Below are 25,591 nucleotides of genomic sequence, written 5' to 3'. Positions count from 1 at the left end.
TGGAAAGACATTTTATGTTCTGTAGTCTCTTGCACAAAAAGGACTCTAATTCTCTAGTGCCAAGTGAACTGGTGATATATTACAAATCCATTTTTTATGGGAACTTATAATTTGTTGGTTGTGCTCATCTTAACAATGCAAGAATTTATCACAGCGGAACACTTTCAAGGCACGCAGTCAGTCAATGTTTTTACAGTCATATTACTTGGAAGCATCTAAATTAGCATGGTTTATGCACTGCAAGTGGGGACACAAGCCCTACTACAAGTGCAGAAGATGTTTATAAAGTCATTACTTTTCTTTGTCATTAACAAGAACATTAGGAATTCACTTTCCTTCTGCACAGATTCATGCAAAGACATGTGAAATGAAATCTGATCTATCTTTCAGCTGAAACAGTAGTGCAAATATATTTTCTGCTTAGGTTCATCTTCCAGAGGCTGGTAATATAAACTTTCTGTAAACTGGAAAAAAACCCCTAGTCTTTATTGAGCAGAAGCTAAAACATCAAGTGGAAGGAAGCAGATTTTAATCCAGATGTACAAGGCAGAATTGCCGTTAAATAAAAGTTGTGCAGCCTTCAAATTAGTTATTTTTGTTCAAGCCATCCTTCGAGGTGCCAGATGATACCATGACAATGAGTATGATTAGCAGTATTATAGGAACTATCAATATATTTTATAGACCCAAATCTCCCTTATGTACATCTGATTAATAGAGCCTAACTCCAACACCCAGCATTACATTTAGACATCTATAGATTGTATGTCTGAGCTAATCATCCAAATCCTATTCATACTTAGTGGAAAAAAAGGGCTAACTCAGATTCTTTTCTTCTCTAAGTGAGTATCATAAGCAAGGTCTGGAGGTAGTGATCTCCATTGATTAGTAAAGAAATGAGGTAATAGCTCAGACTTTGATAGCAACACTAGAAACATTGAAAGCTAGGGCAAATAAATCCCACTTCATGTTCATCTGGTTTGACAGGGCACAGATGTGCAGATTTTAGCCTAGACATCCTGCTTCTCTTTACTGCAGCAGCTAAGCTCAGGAATTACATAATTTCTCAGTGTACAACAACTGAAGCCCCATGACTATGCCATTTCTTCATCTTACTGTTTGCAGACAAGTCTAGTAATCAGGAGTGGATTCTGTCTACATGTTTTGTATTCCCCATCTCTCTAACAGGGATACATATACCATGCACACCCCTAAGACCTTCCTGGAAATGCGGTAATGACTCTCAGTGGGTCTTCACACCCATCAGGTAAAGGAAGTTCAACTAGTTCTAACATGTATGGTTTAGAAGATGTTCAAGCAGGCACTGTGTTCCTTGAGACAAGCAGCGCATCACTCTTCAAGCAAGGCAGAAACTGCATGGGAATCAAGATAGTGCATTTTTTTTTTGACAACTAATTGAGGTAGAGATCTGAAGCAACCACTGTAATAAAGTTCTTTCTTACTGACTGCCTCATGCACATTAGGAATGCAATGCATCAGATACAGCAGCATGCACAACCATTCAGCTGGGAGATGGAATAATATCACCATTTTTGAAAATAGAACTCTGTCAGGTCTCCCAGGAGGGTTCTGACAGCCAGCATCATTCATCTGCCTTTGCCACCTGAAACTGGTATTAACCATGAGGGAAAAAGTGATTCCACAGACTTAACTTACTTGGATACTGCTGTGACACAGAAACAGAGACTAAACAAAACTCGACACTAAGCAAACGCTTATTTTTGGAAAACCAAACAAATCCTAACTCTGACACCGAATGACCACAATGAATGTTGCAAAACATATTTATTCATTGAGAGTATTGCATCCAAACAGCTAATAAGAAACAGGACTCTGCTGAAATATGCAAAATGTAAAGCTGGAGGAGCTGTACATTCTGTTTTACAGGAGTCACCTGCTGATTAACATCACACATCCAAAAGTACAGCGTCTAAGGATTGTGGGGGTGTAGCCTGTGGGAAGCCAGTGGGCTCCTAAAACACCTGTGTGAGCCTGTCATCATCATTCTTAAGAATGTGACCCAAATCTCCTGAGTTATTATGTATTTTAAAGGCTTGTTGTTTGTATCTTTCCCTATGGACTCTGGACACAGAAGGTACTTGGAAAATTAATCTCAGGATTTTAAACCGTCTAAGATTTATACCCACTGGATTTCATTCTAGGGTCTCTTGAGAAAAAAATGTTGAGGATAAACATCCTATCTCAGGAAAATTGTCTTATCACTGCCTATATTTAACAGTTCTAGATTCTGGACTAAATGGATTCTAACAACTGAAACAAAAACTCTACTTTCAGGAATGCCCCAGAGGATTCCCTGGGCAATTCAGATCAGTGTCTGAATACTGTCCTGTTACTTTTAGTCTTCTATAACTAAAATGAAAAGCAGATTGTATTTTTTAAATCATATTTTCTATTTCATGTAGTTTTGGAGCACTGGAAAGGAATTCTTCACAACAGATTTGTTAGGTTACTCTCACATTTTTATTATGACAACAGTCATTACATAATGGAATAAAAAAATTAAAAAGATGACTGAATGGACACTTAAAATACATCCCACTTTATTCCTAATAAAGATGGTTCAGGGCATTTTCCTTACGGAAATTGAGACTTTATTTACTGTCACTTTAAGGAAAGTAGGAGGGACTCTAAAATAACATTTTCCTACAAAATATGACAGGTTATATTCTCCTCCCCAGGGTAAAGCACATGAAAGGTGTTTTTTTTTTAGACTGGGTGCATGTTATCTATGCAGCCACTATACTGTACTTGAATGTAAATCACTTGCGAAATGCCACAGCCAATTTCTCAGTCACCTTTCTCCATAGTATGCATGTACATTATGTATTATATGGTTAATAGTGCATCAGCTCCCTTGTGGAAAATCAAGAAAGCTTCCATGATCTCCTGAAAGAAAACTTGGAATTATTTTATACATGTCCAGCTAGGTTGGGCTGCAGTATGATCTGGGGAGAAATTCCAGCTGAATTAAGACAGCACTGTGCTGTACAGTGACGCCGTAGATACAGAGGTACTTGAGGCAGTATGGCTGTATCAGCATGGTGCTCTCTGTAGACTAATTAGTCCTGCTACGGATTTGGACTATTAAGTTCAAGCTAATGCATATCTGTGTGGTGCTGTGTTCCTGCCTTCCCCTTGGGCTGTGCTGAATGAACCCTGCTGAGGAAGGTTTTCTGTCCAAAACCAGAGACCTCTAACAGGCACAAAAACTTATGAAGCTGTAAGGCATAAGGGGATTGGACAGCAGGCAATTCTAGGGAGAGAGCCCAGGAAGGCCTGGGAGCTCATTTCCATTGCTCCAGGCACAGGACTCAGAGCTGAATATCACTGCAGTGTCTGCGTTGCTGCACATGCATTTGTGGGGTCTGAGACCGGGGGGATGCTTACATCAGTTTTTAGTTTGCTGAGGGAATACATACACTCCTTTCTGGGGTGAGGCATCATCCTTGAGGTGAGAAAAAAAATGCTGGAAGGCACCAGCTCTGGACACTGGGCAGAATGAAATCAGCCACAATACAAAATCACGGAAAGAACTACTAGCACTTTAGCCTACAAGACACACACACAAAGTAAAGATGGTGAAGATGAAACTTAAACAAGTGTTTTGTACAGCATTGTACAAAGACAAATGGGTATGAAGTGAAGAATAAGAATACCAAAGCTTACACCATGTTGCATTGTCCTCCAGATAGTCCTCTGGGAAGCAAGAGGGAAACAGATTCAGGGAACAGAAAAACAAAACAAAACAAAACAAAATAAACCACAGGTTATACCAAACAGGCAACCACAGAGAAGGTAACGAATCTTTATAAGCAGTTGATTTTAAATGAGAAATTTTACATCATGCTCTACAGAAGCAGCTGAGCTCAGTGGTTAAAATTATTTAATTTTTGACAGTTTTTTAATTTACTTATATTCAGGTGTACTTGCTAGATACCTAGACTAAGGTTGTCACTTTGTAGTAGGGGGACTTGGAAAGATTTTTCTGAGCTGTTCAAATGTATACTTTAGGATGAGATGAATTGTTCTTTAGAAATATTTGATTCAATTCAGTTGCCTAAACCCATGCTTAGAAAACTGAAAGAAGGTCTTTATTTTTCTGTGTTAACAGTAAAAAATACAGCCATCCAGACTTAAATCTAGACAGCTGGTTATAGGTATCTGCACTGTGGATCTCTATACTGAATCAGAAAAGTCCTCATTTTTGCTTCTGTTACAGTCACTTGAGAAATAGGGTGGAATACAGTTATCTAAATATAGGCAAAGCAAGTGGATTTAGTAGCTCTGAGATATTCCATCTTACTTTCAGCCAGGTCTCCTGTGACTTCAGTTTCACATTTGGACATCTTAAAGACCATGGCATCTCAAAGAGCATTGGGTGACTATATTCATGTAGCTGAATTTCACCCAGTGGAACATGCAGAGAACGGGTGGGGCTCAGTTCTGTTTTCCCACTTGGATGCCATATAGTGGACATCCTCTAGGGTGTTCTATCCAGACTTCAGCTACCAGTTCAGAAGGGCATAAGCAACCCAAATTACTGTCCTATCTATCAGCTCAATTAGATGTCTTATAAACTCCAAGGCATCTCAGTCTTGCATATCTACATGTGGGTATCGCAATCAAGCCTTTTTTTTACCCAGTCTTTTCCCAGTCTGAGAGAAGTGTCTGTGACATGTGGGGTGAATCACTCCCAAAAAATGTATGTCTTTCTACACTGACTTCAGAGACAGCCTGACTTTTAAGCCCAGTACTGTGAAGATATGATTGAAATGCCTTAGCATAAGTAACTTGAATTGCTTGAGCTGCTGCAGTGTATTCTAGCCAGCTCTCCACTGCTGCTCCAGAAGTATACTGGTCTCTTCTAGTTCTTTGTACCATATCTGCTGGTCCCATGTTTCAGACACCCTGAGATGTCTCAGATGATGCTTTACATTCATGCTTCAATAAGTCTCTCAAGCTCTACATAACTTTCTGAATACATCTGATGCTTTTGAAATCACATATACCACAGCTTTTGGGGTATATTTAATTTTTTGGCATATTTCTTATGATTTATTGTGATCTACTTCTTATTTGTTAAGCCTTACTTGTTACAGTTATGACAATAACACAGGGAAACCACTTTCCCCTCATTTTGGAACAGAAGAGCTGGATTAATCACATAATTCAGGCAAGGATAAAGGAACACTTTCTCAGATGGGTTCAGTACTGGGTGATTTCAGTGCAGGATTCTTATCAGGGTTACTTTGTGCAACATACCTGATAAAATATGCTCAACTGAATTAAGCTTAGAAATGGGGCTATGAACAGGAGAAAAAAAAATTGGTTTAGATGTGCTACATTTTTGTGTAAGATTGGGATGCAGAGGAAGTATTTCCTAAACTTGGTTTCTTCTCCTGTCAAAGACAGATAAAAGCAGAATTGTTTGTCACTTCTTTTGAGGTTTATGTAACTTCGTGTTTGGACTTTGCAGTGACAGTTTAGAGTTAAGTTGTCTGACAGTGTTTTATGAATACAAACTCCAGAATAGACTTCTAAAAGCATTAACATAACACTGAACAGTCAGCTGACTTGCAAGAAAAGACTTGTTTTTTATATCTGCAGTAATCAAAAGGATTTTTAACTGCTTGACACTACCATCAAAATACCAATATTGCAGTATATTTATATTAAGTGAGTGATAGAAACTGATCAGTGTGGAGACAGGAAAACTGCTGTGAGTGGGGTTCTCCTTATGTCCTGTTAGCCATGTAAGGGTTAGGAGGACCTAAATGAAGCTGGTCCTCCAAGCTCTGGCTGTAGTTAATGAAGAGAGATATGTCATTCAGGGAATGATTCAGCACATGAAATGCTAAGGTTCTAGTGTAGACAAGTTAAGTGGTGTTTCCATGAGGCAGGAGTGTAGCATTTATATCCTTCTGGATAAAATTACCCAAGAAAGTGTGAGATGCAGGCAGTGACCTTTCCCAAGTGCTGCTAAGGGGTTACAGCTTGAAATAAGGCCTTCTGCTTTAACCCACATAAATAACCTTTCCCAGCTCCAGATGAGGTCAGTGGCCATCTCTGAATTGAGGGATTGTTGGTCTCAGCTCAGAAGGAGACAACACATTCATCACTGCCATTTGAAGATATATTTCAAACCAAGACTCATCACTAACAGACCATAAATAGTTATTAATTTAAATACTGTCAGCAAGAACAGCAAAGAGGAAATTTGTTTGAACATATTAAAAAGTAACAGCAGCAATACTAAACTCTTTGGGGTTTTATCTGAAATAATGCATGAACAAAAAAAATTAAATCATACAGAGGTAAGTCCCCTTTTCAAAATCTAGAAATTATGAGGAGTTATAAAGTTTATCTGCATTCACAATTATCTTTCACTGAATTATCTTCCATTAGCTACAGTCTTTAAAGGCTGGCTGCTTTATTCAGGATGCTGCTCAGTATTTTGGAAGCTTGTAGTTTAAAAAGAATATTAATGTGCTTAGAAGTATTCTTGTGTCAATATCTCGTGTTGCTTAAACCTGCCTCTTTCATTGCAAAAATGATCCAACTGTTCTTACATCATAGTAATTAAAATTGAACTGTGCTATCAGCCTTTATATACTCTCTGTCCCATTTCAGCTGTTTGCAACCTTTAGCTTTGACAGAGCATGACTGAAACCTAAAGGCTTTGGTGACTTCACCTTGGCTAATTCTAGATTAAGATCCAGGACTCTGCTATGAGCAATACAGAAGGACTCTGAAGGTTCTCTGAATATAAAGTGAAAGTATGAAATTGAGAGCCCATCAAATATGGATTGAGCATTGCCAGTCAGATTTTTAGCCTGAGATTTTACACTGGGCTATGAACCTGCTGTGGTAGAAAGCACTAAGTTTGCAATGGAGGTAAGCATCTTTTCTGCTTCACCATTTAGGATAATCAGGCTATACTGTTTCCAGAAGAGCAGAGAACTAACAAATGCTGCTTTTTGCTGCTGGGTAATTGCATGCCTTGACTAGAAATGCCATGTTACTTTCCTGTTGAATTGCCATGAAGATTGACAGAATAGAGCAGACAGGATACAGAATATATAGAAGTGGTTGGAAAGATTGGCACTGTGAAAGACTACTGTGATCATCAAATGAATATGATGAATGGTGGTGTCCAGAAGATACCCAGATCCTCATCTGAATTAGTATATTTGGGTTCCTGCTCAGTGATTTAAGTTGCATATTGGAGAAATCTTTAGACAATTTAGGCTTATGATCAGACAGCAAGAAATTTTGGTGCCCTAGTGCAGTCAGCAGCTACCTGGCAGCCACCAGGAGTGCAGGTCACCATATACCCATACCTGTTTCCACATGAACTCTCCTTTCCCCTTACTCTTGCTATAGACCTGAGTGCTCCTCTATTCAGCAAGGGAGAACAGTACTGTGCAAGTGTGCAGCAGTAAGCTGAGGACATGCAATACAGTGTGTTTTAATTCAGGAGCTTTAAAACTCTTTTAAACTGATTTTGCTCATTGGTTTCACCTAGAGAGGAGTCCTGTGATGATATTAAGAGCTATAGTAATTAGCCTTCTATCAATCTATAGATGTACAAATAGCAGGAATATTGAAGTCTTAAATGTCAATCCAATGACTGGTAGTAAAGAAAATAATCTTATAATAAAGTATTTTTTTCCAAAATGATTGAATAAGTAAAGCAAAGTTAAGGAGCACTGCAGTTTTAGTTGATAAAAGTCAATTGTTGAGATGGATGGAAATAAAGCAGTGTTAATTTTATAATTAAGTAAAAAAGTGAAACAAATTAATGTGCCTTTGCAAGTGTATTAGTTCAAGAACTAAGTGATAAAAATGGCCTCAATATATAAAACTTGTTTTTAATATAAAATAAACAATTTAAAATATTGCTGTAGATCATTTTTAAAAGAGAATTTATACTGCAAGGTACCTGCCATGGCTTATGTGTTTTTTGGCCTCCAGGAAAGAGCTTTTCCTCTTCTAACATTTCTAATACATAAAAACAGAGTCATATTATTCTCCTACAATGCAATTCTATACCATTTCCAATGGGGGAAAAAAGATTTACTGAATGCCGGAACAGCTGGCAAAGAAACAATAGCACTTAAGAAATTATTAAATTAGGAGATTGCAACCTTCTAGTATATTATTAAGCCTTTTCTACTAATTTGAAAATGGAATATATTTTGTTTTACCAGCCTATCCAAACTTGTGCCAGCAGCAGTTGTAGGTCGCTCCTCTGGGTTATATGGTCTAAACCGGGTATTGAAGTTTTCAGGGACAGAACGGGAAGATCTCAGAGCTGGTGCTGGTTTAGGTTGGCCACATCCTTGGAAAATCTGAAAAAGACATTGTTGGTTATATGAAAATCATAAAAAAAAAGAAAGCTGGTATTTTGTAGCTTCTTTATTCTTCCTTTTGTATATTTTAACCAGATTTGATTGACATTTTTATAATAGTGAATTGAGTGCTTAGCCTGCATTAAAACTCTGTTTAAATAATTAAGCCTTATTAATTAATTGGTGAAGGTATAAAAACACATAGGGACCTTAAAATCCCCTTGATTTAGGACATCTTAATTGCTGTCTTTCCAGGAGGAGAAATGAGCAAAAGGATGTTCTTCGTGGCAGGACTTAGTTGATAACTGTTTTCACTTTTGTTAAAATGTGGTATTTACCCAGAATCAGAGGTCATTCATAATCCCTACAGTTCTTCCTACCTTGCAATCTTATTTGTAGTCTTAGAGAAAAGGTCAGTGATGGAATAGTCTTATAACTGGACAACTCCCTTATTCCCTACCAATGTCTCTGTAGAAGAGGGGTGAGGCACACTGAGTGAGCAATAGTGGTAATTATTTTCTGCTAGTGTGTTTGTTTTCTAAGTATAAAAAATAATAAGTTCAGGGTTATGAAATTTTTTATATGCTTTCATTTGGAAAAAAGTTTCAGTGTTATGTATCTGATGGGTACTAAAGTATACAGAGGACACTTTTGACTACTGGATATCAAATATATTTCCCAGAGGCACGAGCTACGCATCAGAAAAGAGGTAGAATATCCACAGAGTTAAAATTTTCAAGTGCTCTTATGAAGTAGGATCCTAGGATGCCTTCATACCGATTTTTTCAGTTCTATAATCATCTTTCTTTTTTTTGTGACCATTGTATTTTGGCTTTCAGCATTCAGAAGAAAAAAAAAATTAAATGTCAGAATTTCTTGTAAGATATATTTTACAAAACCCTAATGGCAGGCGCAGACTGCCTGGATGAGCTTTATGGAGGTGAAAACTGTGCAGATGATGTGTTTTGATTGTAGGACCAAATTACTTTTTTTTCTGTGGCTGTGTTGGGTTTGAGTAGCCACGTTTTGATATTGGGGAGCTATGAGATGTCTTCTCTGAGAAGCTGCCAGAAGCTTCCCCCAGGTCTGGCAGGGAAAATGCCATGCAGCTCCAGCCTGCCGCTGTCCAAGGCCAAACCAATCAGGAGTGATAGAAACACCTCTGTGATAACATATTTAAGAAGGGATGGATGTAATTGTGGCCAGAGAAGAGCAGAGTGAGAATATGTGAGAGTAACAATTATGCAGACACCAAGGTCAGTGCAGAAGGAGGGGCAGGAGGTGCTCCAGGCACCAGAGCTGAGGCCCCTGCAGCCCGTGGTGCAGACCATGGTGAGGCAGCTGTGCCCCTGCAGCCCATGGAGGACAATGGGGGTGCAGAGACCCACCTGCAGCCCATGGAGGAGTCCCATGCTGGAGCAGGTGGATGCCCAAGAGAGGGCTGTGACCCATGGGAAGCTTGTGCTGGAGCAGGTTTCCTTGTATGTCTTGTGGCCCTTTGGGGGACCCCTGCTAAAGCAGCTTGTGCCTGAAGGACTGCACCCCATGGAAGAGTGACCCATATTGGAGCACTTTGTGGAGAACTGTTGACTGTGGGACAAACTCACATGGAGAAGTTCGTGGAGGACTGTCTTCTGTGGGAGGGACCCTATGCTAGAGCAGTGGAAGGACTCCTCTCCTTGAGCAGTGGCAGGAACGATGTGTGATGAACTGATTGTAATCCCCATTCCCCATCTCCCTGAGCTGCTGGGTGTGGAGTAGGTAGAGCTGGGAAGTGGGGGGGGGAGGTGTTTTTAAGATTTATTTTACTTCTCATTATCCTGCTCTGATTTTGTTAGTAATAAATTCAATTAATATCCCTAAGCTGAGTCTGTTCTGCCCATGATGGTAATCGGTCAGGGATCTCTCCCTGTCCTTATCTCAGCCCATGAACCTTTCATTATATTTTCTCTCCCCTCTCCAGATGCAGAGGGGAGTAATAGAGTGGCTTTGATGGCTGCCTGGCATCCAGCCATGGTCAACCCACTACAGTGGCAAATAAGACAACAAGCTCACAAGTTACGTTGTGAGCTTGATTAAAAAGACTCATGTTTCACTTTCAGACATTTATATTTTCTGCCTTGAGTGGTTCTGTCCTGAAGTAGCCATGGATGGTGTGACTTTTGTTTCTTTCAGGATAAATTAAAATTGCCTTTCAGTTAAGTTTCCTGATGTTAATTTAAAGGCCCCAAATGATTCAAAATTTGCTGAAAAAATCTGATTCATACTAAATATGTGTCAAACCATCAGATCTGTTTTTGCTCAAAGTCCAGCAAGTCAGCTGTTTATGGCCATTGGGATTTTTAATTTATGAGTGGAATACCATTTGTTCTGGTTTGCAAATATCTGTCTTAAGATTTTCTAGCCTCCCTAGTCATGAGGACTATTGGACAATACATTAACTTGATCAACAAAGAAAGGTGATTTTAGCTTGCAAACTTCTGGCCTTTTTTTCACCAGGAAAGAACCTTATTTTTCCTCTCTGAAGAAATTCAACGAAGATTATAGGATTACAGGATTCAGGATTTATACATGATTGTGTAGGATACTGTACAATTTAAAAGGCCAAAGATATATGTTGAGGGCATGAATTACACTTACAAAAGTTTACTTACATTTTTTCTGACTCAAGAAAAGTGATATGCTGAAAACATAATTGTTTATTTAGATATCTATGAAATCCCATTGACTCAACTAACCAGCCAGGAATTTGCTTACAAAGGGACAATTATCCAAAACATGCAACTAGATTCTTGGGGGAAAGTGAGGGCACTTCTTAAATTTTCCAGTGTGTGACTGTTAGGCTACTTGTATGACCATGTGCTGCAACTGTAAGCCTCCATAATTTATATTTCATCTTTCTTATGACATACTGTAAAAAACCCAAAATAGACTTTGTGGCATTTAGCTTCATCCAAATAGTTGTAGCAAGTGGGTTTATATGAACAAAGTTACGTACAGTCAGACAATAACAAACTAGATAGTAATTTTTACATCACAGAAGAAGAAATAACTTACTTTTTAAATGACCTGGCAGAAATGCAGTAAGAATACAATATTCAGTAACTAAATTTTGAGTGCAAGAGACACTTTTAAATTTGCATCCTGATACTAACTGACAGAACAGAAACTGTAAAGCTGATGACGGATATTAACAAATGCTTCCTAAGAAACACATGAAGTACTTTCTTCACCATGTTATTCAGAGATACTGAGCAATTTCTGGAAAAATATTTATGTGTTTGATTACATATGTTGTGAATTGGTAATATAAATCCACTCTCTTTAAAAAATTGCATTTTATATATAATTGGTGTGGTTTGTTTTATCTGAATTTAGGGAGTGGATTCCATTTGAAATGAAGAAACCTGAATTTAGGTGTGTACCTGTGTTTACATTTAAGTTATACATCTGAGCTTCAATTTTAGGCAGTGGAGGTCAAAACTTCCTTGAGTTTCTTTCTTATCAGCATCTATAGTAGTTCGTCTTAACACAAAGCCATTCCCCACTGAACTGCAGTTAAAGCTCAAATGGACCAGATCTCTATGGTCAGGGATATGAACCAAGCAGTGAGAGCAAGTCAATAGAGCCAGTGAAGAATAACATCTACTGAGCTGACTAAATGGAGGTATCTACTTCAGGACTAGGATGTAGATACTGTAAAAAAAAGAGTCCTTTTCCCACGAGAACTTGAAGTTTTTAATTTTTGCAGAGGATATGGTTTGATCTCTATGAAGCCTTGAGTCATACTGTTATTTAGCCATGTGCCAGTGCTCAGTGTTTCCAATTCAGTGTCTCTATATGACTCTGCTCCATTGACTCATCTTCGGATAGAATAGCATTGATTTTTTACCTGAAATGCCGTTTTATTTTTCCTGCACAGAGCTCTGGAAAGAACACAGATAAATGAAGAGGTTTTCTTAATATGAAACTCGTGGACTATTTTAAGAAGAACCTTGGATGTAGTTCTGTGAAGATTTCCTTCTTATAAATAATGCATAGGTAGTCTGCTATGTCATGGAACTCATTCATCCATTTAGCTGAAGTAATTGCTAAGAAGGAACATATATTTATAGGTTAAAATGGCACATCCATCAGCTCAGATAAAAGCAGATTTAAGACTTACTAAGGGAAACTCAGCTATGGGATAGACTTTATGAAAGTGGAAAAATCTTGTCATGGCAGCCAAATGACTCTTATTAATATAGTCCAGTATGTTGTGTTTTGTGTAGCAATGAAGACATGATTATGCTGATGCAAACAGATCAGGAATTTCCTCCATTTTGAAAAAAAAAAAGGATGTTATTACATCTTTTCAGCTGTTTTTTGAGTTTTCCTCCACTTCTCGTGAATGAGCAATCTCTGCAGATGTCATTCATGTTAAAAGGGAGCAGATGTAGCATTTACCTTTTGAGTTGAAGCAGGAATGAAAGATAATGATGCTGATAGCCTTACAGGAAAATTGTGAAGGCCCTCAAAACATGCTTGTTTTGGCCAGGATTGAAATGAGCATTTATATGTTATGAGTCTCTTAACACGACTACCTGAGTTACCTCAGGGAGAATGAGGGTGAGAATAAGGTAAATGTATGCTATGACCAGGTCTTGGATATGAGCTGAGCCATGGGAAACAATATACAAAATGTAAAAATTTTGCCTGGGAAACAATCAACATGTTGCTGAGTGCTGAGTTTGTCACTATATTGTTCAAATACCAAAAAGGTGTCACTGGTGAATAACAAAAAGGTTTCAATAAAGAAGATATCCCGTCTCAGACATTACAAGAAAAAATCCAAGGTAAATCTATTGCACCCTGACTTCTGCCACAGGCAACCTTCAGGGAACACCACTGTAGTCTGGGTAGATCCAGATCACACAGCCTGCTAAAAGGTATCGATGTCTTGGGAGGCATCTCGGGCAGCCCAGGCTAATTGTTTTGCACTCTGTGTGGTTTGGTTTGCAGAAGGTGCTCTCTAAGAATGGCTGCAGTTGTTAGATGATGAATCTATGGAAGCTGCTTTTGATGATCTTCAGTCCTTGTCTTTTTTTGGAGAAGGGAAACTTTGGTCTGATTCAGAGCACATAGATTTCTCTTGCAGAAAGGCCTTGGGCCTTGAGGTCTGACTTTCTAGACCATTGATCCTTTTTTGACAAGTATCTCCAGTTATCACAGTTGTCAGGAATGGGACCTTGTGTGGCTGTCATTTAGGGACATGACAGATGTGCAGTGTGAGCAGCCATGAAGCTTAGAGCTTTGGAATCAGACTTTCTAGACCACCAGTGCTGAATATAAACTGCAGACAAATATTAGGAAAACAGAAAGATTGCAGCCTCAGGATGAATTGGATCTTAACATAATACTAGTACCTGGTTAATGTAAACTGTGCTAGAAGAATCAACCACAATCATGACAGAAACAAGAAAAGTTACTGGCCTAGGAACAGAGATGCTCCATTTTATGCAGTGACAGATACTGGGATGTGGCTGAGTCTGTACGTCCTTGGTTGGAAGTACAAAAATGGAAGAGGTACATGAGGCATCTCTATAATTCTCTGTCTCAATATTGATGTGCACCATCAAAAGTGGAAGACAGAGGGGTTTTTATCTTCTAAGGAAATGAAAGACAAGGAGTGAACTCAAGCCATAAGCCTTGACTGTCTGCACTGATTAATTATTAACTTGTTGGCTATTTCTTGGACTGCTCCAACTTGCTCTTGGCAGAATGAAACAGCTCCAGAGGTAGCTCTCAGCAGTACAGAAATGAATCAGGCTGTGACACTTTGGCCCCAAGATCAACCACGGACCTTTTCCCCCTTTTATTTATTAGTATAACTGTAACCATGAAGACTATTTCTCAGAAAAATAGTGCTGAACAGAAGGTGCATATTTATAGGGAAAAGATATTGGATAAGGCCTTCAGTACTACATCAAGTGAAGAATTGAGGGCCAAACCATAAAAATGGAGACTTAGAAAGTTTATGCTGTATTTTTCTGCTGATGTCTAAAATTGAAGACTTCATTCACATGAGAGTATGCATTGTTACTTATTTATATACACTTAATATGTTGGAAAGTGTACGTTGTTGCTCACTTAATTGTGCCTCCATATGGACAGTAATGTACAGTCACTGTATTATATAAAAAAATCTATTTTTCTCAAATAGACTTCAATATATAATTGCAGCTGTTATAATACAAAATATAATTTTGTAATACAAAGACAAATTGATAGTGCAAGTTAATGTTAATGACTTTTGGAATAGGGCAATTTTATATAAATATTTGAAAGAGGAGCATATGGATTTCGGATTAAATGAATCCCCCACAAAGGGGATGTAGTAGTAGAGCTCCTTGAGGAAGAAACTTTTTGTTTTCATTTTTTCTACTCTTTTTAAAAGAGAAACAACATTATACAGTGTGGTCCAAAATTCTGCTTTTTCAGCATAGAGCCTTCTCTCAGACATCAACCAGATTTTTAGGCAGAAAAGGCTGCATGTCAGTGGTGAAAAATAATCTATGTGTATGTGGGTGTTGCAGGCATAATATTATTAGTGTGTTGCCATTTTCCCACTGTAAAAAGGCACTGACTGACTTGTGGAAAAATAGCTGTGATTCCTAGTCACCACTTTTTTCAGTAAGTATACTCAAATACAAGATACAAAATTGTTTGAAGAAAGAGAAAATAACATGATTTCAACACCCTGCCTGAAGCTTTCTGAGCAGCATCTCAGAATAATTGACAAGCATGGCTTTTCTCCCACATTAGGTCTGCAATTGCATTCCATGCACCCCATTACATTTGGCAAGGTATCTGTCATTTTCACTGAAGCTCTAAGTGGTCAGTATGTATAGGGGGAAAAATTAGACAACAGAGGACTGATTCCAAGCCTACTCATTTATCATCTCTACAGATCTGACATGGCAAAGAAGAGCACAGCACTAAGCCCAAAGCCTTTGCCTTCTTATACATTTTTTTAAAGAAAAAAGCATTTTCATGTGACCTGAATAAAGATTGATATAACCAAGAAGATCAAGGAAATCATATTTCAGGAGACACAGAAATACACAAAGGTCCCTCAAGGATAGACAGCTCTGTTATCTATGAAAATATAGTACAATAAATTTTACTGATATAATTTCTTTTCTGTTCTGCAATATTTAAAAAATTATTGACTAAGGTTTCTCTTAGAGGAAAAGCTTTTGCATTGCAAATGGCATTGCAATCAATCTCTACAGCAAATATTTGTGAGGGGCAGGAGAAACAGTCTGCTCTGCTATAAATGAGTAGTTAGATGAGCTCATGCCAATATGTCATTGGACTCTGGTAGGGGATGCAGCTTCCCAACTAACAGGAAAACTGTGAAAATCAAACAAGTAAAAAGGAAAATTATATACACTTGGGCCTTCAGCGAGTTTTCAGTGAAAATATTTTTTTTAGGTAAGGGCTGAGTTTGCTGAAGCTAGCCTTTAATTCCCAAAATATTTGGGATCACTTGATCACTGCTGCCAGCACAAAGTCTCATCACGCAGGATGTAGTCTGCTTTTAAAATCCAAGAAACATCATGTAGGTTGAAAGTAAAAAGCATCTTGAAAGAAGCCCTTAAAAACCTGTAACACTGGGGCCATAAAAAACATCTAATTTGGGTTGGCAGGAAGAATATTAACCTCAGCCTCCTGCCTTTTGTCCCCACATTTTTCCCAGCTACAGCAGCTTCCTTCCATGCAATGGAAATTCACTGACTCAGATGGCAATCTGGCCAGCACCCAACTGACTACTGGGAGTTAAATGCAAGATAGAAACTCCTAATGCGGAGAACGTGGCAAACTGTTGACTTTAGAATTTCAGTGACAGTGCACTGATGAATATTAAGGGAGAGCCATTAATTGTTGGCTATTGGCTCAACAGCACCTGCTACTGAATTTGAAGGATCTTATTAACAGGGGTTCAGAGGTGATGGTGATCTGTGTATACACACACACATTAAAAATGGAAAGGAGGAAGCTGGTATCATTAGCTCTGTTTATCTTTGTGTCAGAATCCAGACAAAACTCTATCAAACTGTGGTCTGGTAATCAGAGACTGTCCAATGTAATATTTCCCCTGAGTGGCTATTAAAGGAGGTTAAATGGAACATTTTGTGTATTCACCTCAAACACATTGCACTTCACTCTGACCTAGACAGATCAAAATGTGTTTGGAAGCTAATATGGAGAATCACAGATGAGACACGAGTGGAAGTTACCAGGTGTACTCTGCAGGCTATTGCTTACAGAATTACTGCTGATTTTCAGCACTCTCTATTTTCCTTAAATCTCTTACAGCTATTAATTTGAAGTTTAATAAATGGTAGCTTTCTTCCTTCCACTTCCTTTTGAAAAGTTCAAGCTTGTTTAACTGCATGAAGAATTCAAAGGCAGTCTGGTAAACTGTTGAACAAGGAAAAGCAATTTCTGGTGGTCTGAACAATCTTTCTTAATAGTCTAGACAGAAAAATTGGTGGAGATGTTTTCCCCCCCACTTGTGGCATTCAACAACAGAGAAGGCACGACTCACACAGTACCTTTGCTGACACCTGCATGCTGTTCTCTTGCATGTTCATGATGGCTTCAGAAATCTTGACATCAATAGGATCCATGACTGATTCAATGTTGAATGGTCCCTCTAATCTCTCCGCTACCAGAAGCATAGCATCTGTTAAAACACAAAGCAGCCATTCCCTTAAAGAAGGGATACCTTTGGGTGCCTCAGGCAGACCAGTGTTGCCAGCTGTAGGTGTGGGTACTGAGCACTCCTGAGCAGGAGCCTGTGGGGATGCGTGGCAGCAAGACCATGAAGCCTGCAGGGCAGCTTCCCAGCTGCCAAAAGTATCTTCTTCTACTGCTGCCACCACAAAAAGAGGAATAAAGACTGTGAAAGTTAGCTTAATGTTAGTTGACATGGTATTATTGAGCTTGGGGTAAAATTATTTTACACAGCCTCACATCACTTGAAGCAACCAGTGCTCTGGAGTGTACTTATGTAATCTCCTTCCCAAGAAAAAACAGGATGATAGAAATGAATCCTTGGTGTATGTTCTTAGAGTTTGTGTGAGATGATGAAAACTTTGATATGATATATCAGGGTGTTATAATTAAAGCAGCTGTTCTTTCTGACCTTAATGATCTCATTTTCTTGCAATATGAACAGCAGATGAATATTGGATTTCTGCCATAGTATATAGGTATAAACCATGTTTGCCTTGCTACATTTTCAAAACATGGTTGTAAGCTGCATGGAGAAACATATTCTTTGTATGTTTTGAATTAAAAAAAAAGTTTGCTTAATTTATATTAGAGCCCCTCTCCAAAATAATTTAAAAGTTTTCAGCATCTAATTAGCTTTAAACAGATACCACTTGTAACTTTAACATGATAACAAAAATCTTTCTTTGTGGAGAAAGCTTGGAGCACCCTGTAGCCCCAATAGCAGTGTTTATTAGCTCCACGCTTGGCTGAAAGTCACTGAACTTCGTTCCAACCTGTGTGGCCATCTTCTCCCTCCCCACAGAAGCACATGTGCATGGAGGTAGGGGAAGAGGTGGCTGGTGTCTCAACCAAGTAGTTGAGACACACACTCCCGTGCATAGCCTGATCTGAGGGCAACAATATGTTGTTTATGTGCTGTCAATGCATGCCTAAAAATCCCACTGAAACTAGAATTACTTGGCATGTAGTACCTAAGCACTTTTGCAAATTTACATCTAATATTTCACAGTACTTCTAGACCGAAAAGAGTGTAATGCCAGTTATTTGGTGTGGGGCATATAGCACTTGTTCCTAAAGGTGAGAAGTGGTGAGATGATAGGAAATTGGTTTCAAACAGAGATGTTGTTTTGCCTGCACATTGTTTTAAAATTCTTTCCAGTGGGAAATGGTGAAAACAGGAACTACCGCTGATAGAGAAAACAGTTTTCATACGCACAGAGACACACATACATATACGCATGCACACACATATACTTACAGATTCCTGCAATAAGCCATTTTTCCACATGCAAAGATAATATCTAAGTGTGGACTGCTATAAAGGATTTTCTTCCTTACACATTGAGTGACTTGTATAAAACATTTATGCTTTAGCACTTAGTGAGCAATGTGTCTAAATTCTAGATGCCACAATCAGTACTAGCCATTGCTAGGGCACGGGTCTTGATGGCTGGATTTTGATCGTTAAATTCAGGATTAGAATAAAGATTAGGGTAAATGAATAAAACAGTGACGAGGAGGTGGTTGGGGCTTTTTCTTTTGGTTTGGTTTGGGTTTTTTTTGTAGACTACAGTTTAAGTTAAGGACAGGTGCCTCTTTGTACAAGTCCACTTTAGTTTGGAAACTAGTAGGTTGGACAAGTCTAGCGCTAAGCTCTAGTACATGTTTTGGATCAGGGACTGTGTTGAAACAGCATTCAGTAAATAGGTAGTTGCTGCAGACTTCTCATGAGAATGGGTAGTGGCTTGAATCTACTTTCTGTTTCTTCTGATGGCATGGGACACTAGTTCTGAATTAAATCTTGAAGTGAAATCTCAGATATGTGGCAGAAAAGTGCGTCATCCTTAACTGCACAAGAACTACAGCTTTGATTGCAGAAACAGCCTTTCCTCAAGCCAAGTGCCTTCAGCTTCAAAACTAATAGCTCTAGGAGATGCAAACTAAAAATCTCTTCCTGGCTTAGAGAGCTTGTATCTTTAGAAAGATATCCTTTGGTTCATCAGCTTTTATTTTCTGAACTTTAAGCCTAGTCTTTACATATATATATATATATATATATATATATGTCTTTGTACTGGAACTGGGCAGAGGCTGAGGAACATGGGTAATTCCTGGATGTTAAAGGTGAGATTTTGTTATGTTGGGCTTCTTTCTTTGATATAGTGTGGTATAGGTCTGATGGTGAGTTCAAGAACTTGGGTTCAAATTAAGGTTAGAGTCCAGTATTATATTTCAATCACATGGGCTATAGATCTATGCTATTGCTATATAGAAAGGAAAAGAAAGGAAAAGAAGAAAAGAAGAGAAAAAGAAGAAGAAAAGAAGAGAAAAGAAGAGAAGAGAGCAAGTAAATCCCTGCTCGTCCATATTCATTAACTGCTTGTCTCCTTCTCTGATTTGGAATGAGTCTGAACCACTCCGGGTAACTATTCTCAACCCAAATCTGTGGAGAAGCTAGCCTGAAGCAGTGAGGGTGTGAACCAACAGTAACACTTGTCATTAGATCCTTGTGATCTCTTACTTAGTTGTATCTATAAGGATATGACTAAGGAACCATGGGTTAAGGGAGAATATGATTTGAAATATTCACACCTTTACTGATGACAGGTACATCTTTATATCAACAGTTTGTATTTTTATTTTGGGGTTAGTGGGACAGGACTAATGCTAAACTAAAGGCCTATAGAGGGACATATTTGAAGAAGAAGAGTGTGAGAAATGGATTAAATGCTGTGATGAGAGATGCTTGAAGGGCTGAAGTAAAACTGGTTCTTCCTGAAACATTATTTCTGAGGCTGACACTAGTTGTGCTTCCAGTTAAGGCTCATTTTAGGGATCAGCTCAGACTAGAAGTCTTGGGAAATTGCACAGTTCAGATGAGTTCTTGCACAAATGGAAAACTAATGTTGTTTGAGGACTCATTTTGTCATCAGTTTCAGCAGCTGTGTGGGGCCATGGCTGATTTAGCAGTGACCGGGCTGCTGGGTTACTCCTGTTTCCTTCTGGTAGGAGTACTACAAGCTCAGTTGAGCAAAAGACGATGAACAAGTGCCACTTCTATGAATGCCAAAATTATTTTCTTAGTCTCTGTCTGACTGAGCTCTTTCTTCTACCTTTTCTCTAACCATCATGTTGTTCATAATATTAAGTCAAACACATCCAGATGATACCTGACAGCTGTAGACTAAGAGAAGCCTGGAAGAACTTAATATAGTCTTATTATTGTCACTTTGCAGGCCCCTTGGGAACATAATCACTACTGTATTTAACTAGCTTCAGTCTACTAATTTTTTGAGTTAGCCCTCAGATTAAAATTAAGACTGAATATTTCATCCTTAACATTGATTTTTAGAAACACCCCACAATGTTTAAGGTGAATTGCTCCCTTGGAAAATATTTCCTCAGCTCATTAGATTGAATCCTCTTGTTTGCCAAACCTAACCCTCAATCCAGTGCTAAACCTTATTATTCACCTGTACTGTTCTATATGAACACATACAATATATACACACTAGCTATTCTGTGCAATTGAGTGAAATGGAAGTTGTTGGGTTGAATATAGTGAAAATCAGATGAAATGTAATGATCTGAGATTTATGACAGAAGAGTCAAAATGTTGTAATGGTCCTTACCAGACAGTAGCTCTTCAAATCTATAATCATGTATCAACAAACACAACACTCTTGTCCCAAGTCCTTTTTTTGTCTCATAAAAATGTTGTGAATATTATTACATGAGAAGCTGGAAAGATTTCAAATGAAGTTAAGAAAATCTATATGCCTCAGCCTTGAAATATTAATTTACAAGAACAGACCCTTGAACTGGAAGAAAGCCGACCTTAGTTCTGTGTGACTCTGTGTGTATTTAAGAATTTCTCAATCAGATCAAATAGAAGATATGAGGAGCTTAGTTATTGTTTTTGCCATAAAAATCTGAAAACTGATTAATTGACTACCTGGGTTTTTTTATCTTGTTAATATACTTAGACTGTATTGTTTAATTACATGTTTTTTATTTTTACCTCTTTTGCATTTTCAAAATCTGCTTTATCAGGACATCTCTTCCCCTTCCATATATATATAGCACTTGGTAAAAAGCTGGTATCTAGTTGCCAGCTAGGGTGAGTGGATCAGGATCTCTGTTTAGGTAAGTAATTCTTGCATTTTGGGTTTTTTAGGGACTTGGAAACAATAAATGTGACTAATTGCTCACTTGAGGACACAGACTTGCAAAATGGTCCTGAGAAAGTACAGAGCATATGGCACACCAGATTCACCATCAGTGCCACTGGTCTTGACCTCTCCTAGGTGCATGTTGCTCAAAACAGGAGTGGGGACCTTCCTGATGCAGTAAAACACCCATGTCTACTGGAGTCCAAGGTTGTAGTCCCAGGGACCCTAGAATGTTTCTCCTGGCTGAGCACAGCAGCTCTCTTTAACTGTTTTGCATTCCCTTGTCCACATCAAGAAATACCATAGGTATTTGGCTTTTAGAAGGACATTATTTAATTTTAAGCAATATATAAGAAAGAGATCCTGCGGAAAGGTTACTGATTTATGAGATATCCGACAAGTGAAAAAAAACCCCAAACGACTGAAATACAAAGTTCTTGTAAGAACAATCATTGCCTCCTTTTTCTCGTCATCCTTCTATCATCAAGAAAGTGCAAGGAGGATCTGATAGGGAAGACTCAGGAGGTTGATACGGAAACGCATTTTTTGGGTCTCTGTTAGTTTGGCTGTGACATCAGTTTTTGCTTTCATGCACACAGTTGCTCTTCTACTTCAAAATTATCTGTGAGGTTCTAGCAGTGGCTGAGCTTTCCTCAGGGTCATCCAGAAAAAGATCTGTGGATGAAGTCTCTATAAATGTTGTTTTGTCAGGGAGACAAAGAATGGTAAAATACAAAATTGCATGCCCTTCACAAAATTTTAAGGTATATTTTGTTTTGGAAAAAAAAAAGAAGGAAGATCTTATCTTAAATTTCTGATTAGGAGTTTTCTATATTTTTCTAGTCTCCTATATGTGGTCTTACATTTACTTAGGAAGAATTGTGAAGTGCTTGTTCACATACTTGCTGGTGAAAGAATGTTAGGATAAATTTTTATTTGGGAAGCTTCAAAGGATTGTCTATGGACAATTCCATGCATTACAGACTAATCAGTTGTAAACAGCCTGAGCAACTTGTTGCAGTTGACTATGACCTTGAGAGTGGCAATGACTGTTTTGGAAAAGGATATAACTATTGATATGATGGGCTGCAAGGCAGGGATCATTTGGTAGCTTCCCAGCCTTCTGACCAAGGGCAAGGGAAGGCAGAAGTTTGGATTGTGTTTAGTAGGTCATATAGGTAAAACTCAGTGAGTTTTCCATCATGACACTAAATATAGCATATATAGTGGTCATAAAATCTTTGAAGCGTTAGATGGTAAACTAATGAAAGAAATTAAAAACTAAAAATTGAAAAGTGAAATATGGGTACGTATTGACTTTTTACAAATATAATAACAGAGGAAATACATTCCTGTAATACTCTGCCAAAACTTTTATTGCTAGATTCTGATTTACTAAGAAAATTCAAGAAGAAGGAAGTAAAACTGTACCTCACATTTCAAGGAGATGAGAGTAAGGAAATCAGAGTAAGGCATGGCAGTAATGCCCAAACTGCTGTTTTTCTTAGGGTCCATTGTTCCTTTTTCAAATTATTATTCATATGAGAACAGTGTATGGTTCTTTTCTGATGAGGCTAAATTGACAGATTTCCTCTCTGACTATCATTAAGCTCTACATATGCTTTGGCATATTAACATAATTTTCTACATTCTACTTTTTTTTTTTAAATGTGGGAGAAGGTACTTTTCTTAAAACTCATGTTTGCACCTCTGCAAAGGTGATCTCAATATTCCTTTTTTGGATATTCAGTTATCAATATCCAATTAAGCTTCTCTGTGAAGGTATGCAGGGAAATGACTAGTCCCTGCTTGAGAAAAACATGAGAAACTGCTGTATGTGATGTGAAACTTTTCTGGAGGTAAAAAGTATCAGCATATGTAGCTGAACAAAACAAGAAGCAATGGGGAAAAGGTACCTGGGATTGTTTACACGGGAGAAAAGAAGGGCAAAGAAAGAGATGGATTAAGGTGAGGTGAGGAAGAAGCTTGGGAAAACTGAGGGAAGAGAGCATATGTCCTGCTAGCAAACTTCAAGCTAATGGATGATCTGGCAAGTAGGAGACCAGCTTGCAGGAAAGGGCTGACACTTGGTGAAGGGTTTAGGTCTGGGTACAGAGTCTGGATGGTCATGAGGTCCAGGCTATGGTTCAAGGGAGTTGGTTTAAGAGGGGGGTATGTGAATAAATGGGTCTGCGTGCATTTCCCTAATGAACTGCCACAGCTGCAGTCCGATAGGGATCTATCCTTCTGAGCTTACAATTTCTGTAGATCTTCCTGGACAAGGAGTTCTTCAAAGAAGTAGTGGAGAAGGATGCAGTCCTGAAGGTGCCTACCTTTACACAGTACAACCAAGACGTGGAAGACTCCATTTCAATTTTGTTTTACTTCAATTTCTTTTTACCTGTTGGAAAAACACCCTAACTACCTCTGCTATTCTTAAGTGCCCAATAGTTCTCCTTTCAAAGCTGTTTCTATGGAATCCTTAGCTACTCACCTGGACAGAAAGACTGGTCTCTGTCTTAGTATTTAAGACACATAATTAAGAAGGTGTGAGTCCAGTTTTCTGGATCATGTTTGTAGGACTGATATCTGAAGAATGATGTAATGAGTAGGTCAAAAGTTCTTTCAGGAGGGACTGGAATGCAGAATCGTCCCTTCTAGGTTAATTACCAACTAATTAAAAAGGCAAACTTTAAGAATGCATACAGATAATCAGATCTAGTTTTTTGTTATCTACATTTAATTTCAGTTATAAGAATTTGCAGATTTAACAATTAAAATGTGAGGTTTGATATTTCTGATCAGCTATGTAGCAATGTTCATTCATGACAGTATCACTTACTCTTCTCATAAAAAAAGGGAAAAAATAATTGTCAACAGTATTAATAAACTAAAGTTTTCCATAAGTAGTTATATAATAATGGAGAATTTTTCATTACTCCTGCTAGGTTTTTATCTGTCTCTCACATAGAGTAACTCAAGAAATTAGTTTAATATCATGTACAATAAATGTATGAAAACATTATTGACATGCAATTGTCATCTTTTTTGCATCTGACAGAAACAAAATGAATTTTGTTGGGTGAACTGCAATTTTGTTAGAGTTTTTTTGAGCATTTTACATAACATAAATTTTTCTTCCATGTTTGAAAAAAATGACTGTATAAAATGACTTTTCTTCTTTGTCTTTCTATAACTTTGATCAATTCTACAGAATTTAGTACACTGTTATTAGATTATATTTTATTTTTGTTCATGTAGACAAAAAAAATAAAATAGCAAGGACTAGGCACAATGGCAATCCCTGTCTACTATTCTTATTTTTCCACTATGCTATAGTAGCTGGATGCAAGCTGTTCTTCTGAACTGGACTTTTAGCAAATGCTATTGCTAAATGTTGAGGATTCTGTCTGAATGTTTGACATGCATCCATTAATAAAATGTAATACATTTATAAAATCTTTATCTTGTTGATGTTTCCATATGCCAAGAGATGTCACAGAAAATGTTAGTAAATAAAAGAACCCCCATTGATGAATGTCTGTGTGCTACCTGCTATAAATTAAATTTGTATTAACATAGACTAGTGTTCACAATTCTTTTAAGATAGGTGGAGTTTGGAACACTGAAAAAAGTCTATCTTTTTGACTCTTTCTTGATGAGATAGGGTCAAATGGTTGAAGACAACAAATCATAGCCTGAAATTTCCTGTTTAATGCATCCCTTCCTCAGTAAAAATCTCCTGGGTATAGAGCTTGCATTATCTTGGTACAGTCCAGACATTAGAACCTCAAAGATCTTTTCAGCCATTCTGCTGCCCATGCAGAGTTACTACCCATGGTATAAATTCCCTAGAGATCTATGCAGACAAATTTTAAAATAGCTTTATTACATTCTTCCCACATTTCTAAAGAAAACTATTTCATTGTCTGCTGTACATCATTATCAGAATATTTGTCCAGTTATGCGGTGTATTTTTTCTGCTGCTTAATTTGACCCAACTGTATCTAATAAGCTACTTCATATAATCTTGAACATTTATATTCTTTTCTTGGTTTTTACATTCCTCAGATATATGTAGATATTTATCATGTCCTTTAGTTTGTGCTCGGTCATACTTTCCATGCAATTTTTCTTACTCTGTGTCTTCCTCAGGTCTTTTCCTGGGGGCCTCTGGTGGTCTAGTGGTTAGGGTGCAGGACTCTCACCGCTGCGACCCGGGTTCGATTCCCGGCCCCCCGG

At 38.0% G+C, this 25,591-nt stretch overlaps 1 protein-coding gene across 1 annotated transcript in view; it reads right to left on the bottom strand.

Moving 5' to 3' along the window:
- GPC6 (glypican 6) overlaps window positions 1-25,591 on the bottom strand; it is a 755,565-nt gene that overhangs the window by 49,194 nt on the left and 680,780 nt on the right. The window contains exons 5-7 of the mRNA XM_017821032.1: window positions 16,994-17,124; window positions 8,250-8,393; window positions 3,709-3,738 (exon numbers count right to left, since the gene is read on the bottom strand). Of these exons, the coding sequence (XP_017676521.1) occupies window positions 3,709-3,738; window positions 8,250-8,393; window positions 16,994-17,124 (305 nt within the window). The remainder of the gene's footprint in view (window positions 1-3,708; window positions 3,739-8,249; window positions 8,394-16,993; window positions 17,125-25,591) is intronic.

Source organism: Lepidothrix coronata, unplaced genomic scaffold (assembly GCF_001604755.1).
Source record: "Lepidothrix coronata isolate B3197 unplaced genomic scaffold, Lepidothrix_coronata-1.0 Scaffold88, whole genome shotgun sequence".
NCBI classification, from domain to species: domain Eukaryota; kingdom Metazoa; phylum Chordata; class Aves; order Passeriformes; family Pipridae; genus Lepidothrix; species Lepidothrix coronata.
The sequence above is the reverse complement of the archived record's forward strand: the minus strand, read 5'-3'. Positions and strand labels throughout refer to the sequence as shown.